The sequence below is a fragment of the Python bivittatus genome, unplaced genomic scaffold, assembly GCF_059951505.1.
Source record: "Python bivittatus isolate LINGU-HERP-01145 unplaced genomic scaffold, Pbiv_v1 ctg000330_np1212, whole genome shotgun sequence".
NCBI lineage: Eukaryota > Metazoa > Chordata > Lepidosauria > Squamata > Pythonidae > Python > Python bivittatus.
This window is the reverse complement of record NW_028277058.1, coordinates 23,306,188-23,314,195: the sequence shown is the minus strand read 5'-3', so window position 1 is coordinate 23,314,195 and position 8,008 is coordinate 23,306,188. Positions and strand designations below refer to the sequence as shown.

The window sequence follows — 8,008 nt, the reverse complement described above, 5'->3', positions numbered from 1 at the left end:
TTTTTAAAAAATTATTTTAACCTATCTGTACTTCTTGGGAACTGCATCCAATAACAATCATATCATAATTACTATCAATTTACCTTTTCACTTTTGGCTCCCATATAACATCTTGTTGTGTTTTCCAATTCTCTAATAACGGTAGAATATATCATGCACAATGTCTCACATTACTTATGAAACAAAGTTGTATTAACAGCATATATTACATTTTTCCTTAATTTTTGCAGATCATATTTTATTTTGTAGTCTAATTTTAAAAAGTATCACCATGCACCTAAGTGGTGTTTTATGTTAGGCAGAGAAGTTTATCTCTTTTATGTTGCTTTTTCTGCCCAGGATATACAATTTCATATAAGATTTATTATGAGTAATTTATTGTATCAGAAACAAATCAGCCCTAACAACTGATAGCAATTACCATTATATTTAGGTAAGAGTTTTGTGACCAACATTCTGCTTCTGCAACTTCACACTTTATGGTAGATCCCAACAAAATTACATGATTCATCACAGTATTTAATGCACATTTTTCAATGCACATAATACTACAGCAAATCTATACAAAAATTCCATTGCAGTAAATATAATACAATGATCTCAAGATCTGATAGCTTCAAAAAATTTAACTTTAACTTTGAATGAAACAGTTCAAATTATGAAATAAATATTGAATCTTCAGCACAGCATGATTTTATTCTGTTTGCACTTTTAACAATTCATGCTTCATTGTGAAAATAAAAAATAATTGCGTGAATATGTCTTTCTGAGTTATTCCTGTAGTTAAGAACAGTTAAAATTCCCTTCTTCTTCCTCATTGTCAGGATTGTCACTTTATTCTGTCCTTTTTTAAACTTCTGTTAATAAAACAGATGCAAAGAAGGTGCCATTAGATTCACTGTTAGCTCTATTCATAACATGCTACTGTTCAAGGGACGTGGATTCAAAAGAAACAAACTTCCAGGCACCACTCAGATATGATACGCTCACAGATTGGAAGTGGGTGTTACACCAGCTGGTAGCCAGTTCCAGATGTTTGGTCATATTCTATTGTATACTGTCGTGTCCAGTCCACAATAACAGGACGAAAAAGACCGCAGCATCTGAATTCAAAGAAGTCTATAATATTTCTTATACATCCATGGCTAAAAAGAAAGCAAAAAACAAAAAATGGCATATGTACTTAATATTGCAATTAACATATGCAATGTTACCTATATTAATAATATGATTTTCACAGTAAGTATTGTGCCTGTTGATACTGAAAACATTCACTGTTACTGAACTGATGCAGTTATAAGCTGTTAATTGAGTTCCTGATTCAAATAGCTTGTTAGGAGACTTACATACACTGTCTTTTCTCAGCCTTGTCATGGGGACTGTGCTACCAATCCAGTATTTTGGGTTTCCAAAAGGACTAATTTGATACTATATTCAAGGAGTAATACATGCCATATAGCATTAGTTCTGATGGAACCCAAATTACAGAAGTGGCAGTAGAACATAGCTCTGAGAAGAAAGCATGGAACAGCAGCTGGGAGTGAAAATGGAGCGCTATATGAAGGCTGGGAGAATGAGTAAAGACTTAAGGAAAAAATAACAAATGCAATGAAATCTTTTCTGGAATTTTATTGGAAAGGGAAACTTGGAAATTTAAGTAGATTCATAGATAATGATTAATGTAAATTGCAGGTAATATTTTTCAGATCATGCATAAGACTATTAATTTTTTGATGAAATTAGATTACTGTTGTTTTGACCATACAATAGGTATTATCTGAATTTCAAAGAGTTGAGGAGAGAGAAATGAGATAACAGAGGTACAGTGATCTGGAACTAGACAAAGTTTGAGGAATTCAAGGGAATATTAGAAAATAGGACCATTTGTCATGGGCCATAAAGAAGTAATTTAAAAGCATATTTTGAGGTGTTTTTGTTCATTCACAAATGAAGTACTCCTCTGTATCTATGCTACAAAACAACTAAGCTGCTTCAAGGACCAGCATATCCAGAAAACACTCCTGCCATGATAGCAGCAAAGCCAACTGGAACTTGTGAATGAAGCTTCTCAGTGAATGATTCTTACAGTCCTATTATAACCCTGGTTGGATCCAAAGTTTGTCATCCTTAAGATTATAATTTGAGCAGACTCTTAGATTTAAAAAGCTGAAATTAAGTCACAAATTAAGTCAATTTGAATGGAGTAGCAGCTAGTAAAATTGGATACTTAATCCACAAGCTATTTTTTGGCCACTTAGCTGTTTTTTCTTCCATGTAAAATTCCATACCATCACCACATAAACCCGTGAAGTATTATTTTTTTGGTTTGTTATATTTCATTGAAAAATTTAAAAAAAAATTAAAAACCTACACAAGCTGATTGATTAGTGGTCTCTCATATCTAACCTGTTTCATCTTAAGTATCATATGAACATTTAAATAAACAGGCATTTAAACACTATCTTATTCATATACTTACTTAAATGGACTTTCAATAGATGTTGTTGTAACTTTAAAGTGCTTATATCGTCTGGCATTCATTCTTTCATTTGTAGTAATACCTAAACAAGAAATCTAGGAAAAAACAAAACAGCCAACCAATATTTAGAAACATTGAGATTACAGGAATATCAAGCCACTAAAAACAGAATCAATATTCATTTAGAGTTGCAGAAAATAATGAAAATTACTATTTTTTCTGATTGTATGACAACATAATTTGTTTTTTCACACACAATTAGATTTTCAATACATTACAGCTACCCTAATAGCTACTCTGAACCAAGTTAAATACCAAGCCAACATCTGAGTCAATGCTTCCTTTGTGAAATATTTAAGAGATAACTAATAGGACAGTGTAATACATTTGATTGGGCAAAGGAGTTTCAAAACTTGGAGCAGTGTGAACACAACCCTTGGTGCCAGTGACTCATGAAACAACCATGCCTCCTTCCAGGCAGTCTTTTACAGACAGGTACTGCACTCACACATTTCCCAAAACGGGATTCTTAATGGAACCCAAAACACTGTACAGTCCTAATAACTATGGGGTTGTGATAACATATAATTAGCATTAAAGTATTCCCTTTTCATAAAAAAAAATTCTCTTCATCTAACTGTATTTTGCTTTTTACTAGATATAGGTGTAATTTAACAAAATGGCATGTGCATTTTATGAATAAATTAAAATAGTACTTAAAACCAAACTGTACAAACAAAAATGTCAGGAAAGGTGTTTTTTTTTTTAAGTATTCAGCTGAACTTTCAAGGACTAGCAATACTAACAAACACACACACACACACATACACACACAAAACAAAACAGTGAAACATGAAATCAAACTACTAAAATATTACTCAGATAGGGATGACCAGATCAATGGCTCTCACTATTAATAGAAGGAACACTTCCAAGATCAGACCCGGGCTTTCTAAACACTAATGGCATTTTAGGTTCATTATTCAGCTCAACTTCATGTTCTCAGAAATTTTGGGAGTAAAGTCTTACTGACAATATGGAATTATCTTTCACAAACAGAACAGTTGCATCTAGTATGTACTTCTGTAAGTTTTTTCTAGCTTCTTATATGTTTCTTCCACTTATAATAGTTTATAATAAAAGATCCATGGGAACAGATTTAAAATCACAATTTGCCCTTCATCATTTGATCTACTAAACTAACCACAACCTACAGAAATAGTGTCAAATTCAGTTCCATCCAAACTTAAGAAATCAATTCATTTAAGATTTGGTAATTTGTATTAAACAGAAGAATAGCTAGGAGAGAATATATACATACTTATTTTCTGTGGCAAGAAACATTCCATATATTCAACAGAAGATTCCTGTACTGTGTGTACATAGTAAGTTTTTTTTTCCTACCTGATACATTTGACACATTAGTAGTACAGCAACCCACATGAAATGAAACACACTGTTCAAAAACATCCAGAACATCCAGGGCGAACAAGTGGCAATTTGGGTAATGTATGTCCAAAAACCATCTGTTGTGTAACTGGTGTGACAATGGATTCCCCAGTCTAAAATAAATATACATATATATCACAGTTTTAGAAAATATTCCGTACTGTTTTCCTTTCGGTGGTTAAATTGAATTTTTTTCTCCAAGAGTAAACTATACAATAATAATTTCAAAATGAAAGAGATTTAATAATAAAAATCAGATAAATAGATAAATCAATATGAAGAAAAATATACAAAATTGATGCACAGAGCACAGATACATTGATTTAAGCTAGGCAAATATGTGAAACAAGAAAACTAAACTTACAAGAGATACATCCATAAATCATCCAGCAAATCATGAAGAGTAAAAAGAATAGATACCCCATGAAATAACGATGATTGCCTGCTCCTGAAAAAAAATAAAGTATTGCAACAAAACATTCACTTTTGTACTACATTATTAAGACAACAAAGATAATGCACAGGCCTAACTCTTCTGCCATAATGTTTAAGAGAATGTTGTTTGCACCACATCAGGTGATTTGCAAATAAATCACAAGCCTCAACCAATGAAGACAGACATACTGAAATGAATCAATTGTACTAATGAGCATAAATATGAAATATAAAACCAGATGTTTTGCTCAATGTTTTTCTTATTATCCCCTGAGATGGCAACACAATACAAAAATTAGTACTGGAAATTATTCAAATGCAAACTTTAAAATTATGGGTTGCATTCTACATTTTGACCAACCTATGAGAATAATCCATCACAAGAGTTTCAATCAAGATGCTACAGCTGCTGAAAAGGAGAGTATACGCCCTGCAGATTTCTCAACCTTGTATAGCCCCAGAACTTTCTCCTGGAGATCTGAACAAATGGATCCTGTCTATCTGACAGATGCTGATTCCCAAGTTTACGTTTTAAGTTTTGCAGTTACCAATATTTTATAAATCATACTATTTTATGAATCATACTGTTTATAAAATGTACCTTCCTCTACCCCAAATCTAGCCCTACTCTAATTATTTAGCAGTTAGTTATTGAATTCTGTTGTTTTTATCAACATGTTTCATCTCAAAGGTTTCTACCAAATTCGTATTTAAATATCATGTTAGGTGAAAGCTGGAGATAACTACTAAGTTAAAAATTTGACTCTTTTCAGATTTAACAATCAATTTCTACCTACATTATTATATAAAGTACTGTATGGCTGTATTTGTTAATGGCTCAAATTCATTAAAGCACCTCACCCCCAAGGGATTTATTTACTCCTCTTACATTTTTGCAACATTAATCCAGCACACTATCATAATAATAGTGCCAATATCATAAACACTGTCTAGAAGAAGACTTATCCAAAGCATAGGGTTAATTATTACTTCTATAACATCCCTGAACTTAGAATGACAAGAATTGGAGCTTCTTAATCATTCCTGAAGTAGTCCTACCCAACTGTACTGTATTATATGATTACTATTTAAATTGTATGTCTCTATGAAGAAAAATGCTTGCCAAACTTTACTGGGTAATCTGAAGAAGAAAACATTGCTTTCCAAGACTCTCATAAATGGAAATAATTTGAGATGTGGAATGATTTACATGCATAAATGATTCTCTACAACAGCTAAAAATTATACCTTTTGAAATAATACATAAAATGTCTGTGGCCTCTCATTCCCAACACTGTTTTCTTACACATTTTTCTGTATTACTGCAATAATGGAACTGGCTGCAAAATAGTACACACATCCATTTTCTTGCCTTGCCCAAACTAATTCTGACAAGCTCTGCATTGCATAGATATATGCAAAATGTTCCATTTCAGGGGTAGACTATTCTGGAGAACATAGATCAGGCTGTTTTAGGAAGGTACAGTTTTCTTGATGTAAATCCTTATAGGATGGAGTTGCTGTTTATCAGTGAACATCTGCAGCAGTCCCAATAGTTACTTTTGATGGGGTTGGATTACCCCCACCACCACCACCCCAAAAGAAAATCTGGTATGGGACTTGGTAGTCCTCCTGGATTCTTGGCTTCTGCTGAAACAGCAGGTAGGGGCCTTTCTCCAGTTTTGGCTGGTGACCACTTATGATCTTATCTTGAACAAGATGCCTTGCTGACAGTTACCTATGACCTGATTACCAACATTAGACATTGGGCTACTGTAATATGCTCTACATGGGGCTTCCTTTGAAGATAACCTGGAAGCTGCAACTGGTAGAAAACAGAGCAGCAAGATTGCTGATCCCATTATCCTGTTAGCATAGAATAACACTGCACTGGTCACCAATAGACTTTGCAGCCCAATTGAAAGTGATGGTCATTATCTTTCAAGCCCTCATGATGCAATAATGTCTTGCTTGTCCAGTTCAGGCATAAGGAGAGGCTTGCTGAAACTCCCCCCTTCTCATAGGTTTCATGAGGTGTAGACCAGATAACAAATCTTAGTGATGGCCCACAGTTTAAGGAACATCTTACCTGCCAAAAGTTCAGGTGGCTGCAACTACCTTCTTTTAGGAAGTTTGTTAAATTGGTAGAATGCGAGTGAAATTTAGCCTGTTGTTCTTTTTGAATGTCCTTATCATTTTAATTTTGTTTTTATTGTGTTGTATTCTGAACTGTTATATGCCACCCAGAGTCAGTATGGATTGGGACAGCTTATAAATATTGTTAAATAACTAAACATATCTTCAGGAAAGAAAGCAATCTGGAAAACTATTGGATCATACCTGGTACAATCAGAGTAGCATGGCCTGGAGCTGAAATGGAACATTCTGGAGTTCTGCGCATACCAAATGCACAGGCAAAAGACTGGCTATGCTCACTTACTTCTCCAGAATAAAAATGCATTGCTGGGTACATAAAAACTAAAGTACCATGTTATGTTTAAAATAAAAAGCAAATTTGATAAATAAAATAAACACACTGGACAGTATCTTTAAACAATACTTACTTACCTACACAGTTACCAACCCATGGACAGTGGTGATCAAACTTGGCTATACATCGATTGCATACACCACAATGTTTGGACCTCACTGGTTTCCGTATCTGTTTGACAGATTTTAATATGCATACTATGTAACAAAAACTTTACAAATATATATGAAATTTTTAATATGCAGTGTCATCAAGAATTGTAGATGTGACCTTATTAAAAAAATCCTTTAGATTTTAAGCCTATTTCACTATGTGGCACTGGGTATATGTGTGTGTATGTGAGAGAGAGAGAGAGAGAAAGAGGGAGACAGAGGGAAAGAATATTAATTTAAACTGGAGCTTCCTTTTTATATAAATTCAGTGGTTTAAAAGAATATAGATAATTTGAAACTGAATAATTGGTTTTGAAATAGCCAAACATGAACTGGAATTTCATCCCCTCTTCCCCGGTTCTTTCTTTAAGCTGTCAACATTGACAGAATCCTGATCTTGAGATATAAATAGCTCAGAGTTTACTAATGAAAAAATTATTTTACTGATTAATAATGAAGTCTTAAGGAAATTTATGGTTATCTAAAGATCAACTGATTACCCGTGAATAATAAATTTTAAGATACAGGGGAAAAAAACTGAACAAGAGACAAAGTTTCAGTATTATGCATGAACATATTTCATCAAAACAAATGTTATATCACACATACCAATGAAGTAAAACATTAGTGTAGGAAGTATAAAATTACGCTTTTAATTTCCTAAATTAGAAACTATATAAAAGTTAGATCTAATGTCTCAAAACTATCAAGATTAACATTCTGCCACATGTAGTGTCAATACTTTTTTTTTTTTTTTACTTCATATATAGAAGTATATGTTGCAGAAACTGTAGGCGTTTCTACAATATTCCTATGTACTGAATCACTTATAAAGCCCACCAATTTAGTTTGACACATCATGATTGTGCTTTTCCTTTCAAAACTATAGATTTTGCCCAAAGCACCCTGCTTTAGGGCATTATTCAGATTAATCTTAAGCTTATATACTGGATAACTAAGCTCCATACAAAAACATATTGTATATGATTTACAGAATTATAA

General features: G+C 33.1%; 1 protein-coding gene across 1 annotated transcript in view; it reads right to left on the bottom strand.

Annotated features, from left to right (window-relative positions):
* Positions 1 to 670: 670 nt before the first annotated feature.
* ZDHHC17 (zDHHC palmitoyltransferase 17) overlaps positions 671 to 8,008 on the bottom strand; it is a 60,388-nt gene continuing 53,050 nt past the window's right edge. The window contains exons 13-17 of the mRNA XM_007425232.4: positions 6,932 to 7,025; positions 4,293 to 4,376; positions 3,884 to 4,041; positions 2,480 to 2,574; positions 671 to 1,145 (exon numbers count right to left, since the gene is read on the bottom strand). Of these exons, the coding sequence (XP_007425294.1) occupies positions 1,007 to 1,145; positions 2,480 to 2,574; positions 3,884 to 4,041; positions 4,293 to 4,376; positions 6,932 to 7,025 (570 nt within the window). The 3' untranslated portion in view covers positions 671 to 1,006. The remainder of the gene's footprint in view (positions 1,146 to 2,479; positions 2,575 to 3,883; positions 4,042 to 4,292; positions 4,377 to 6,931; positions 7,026 to 8,008) is intronic.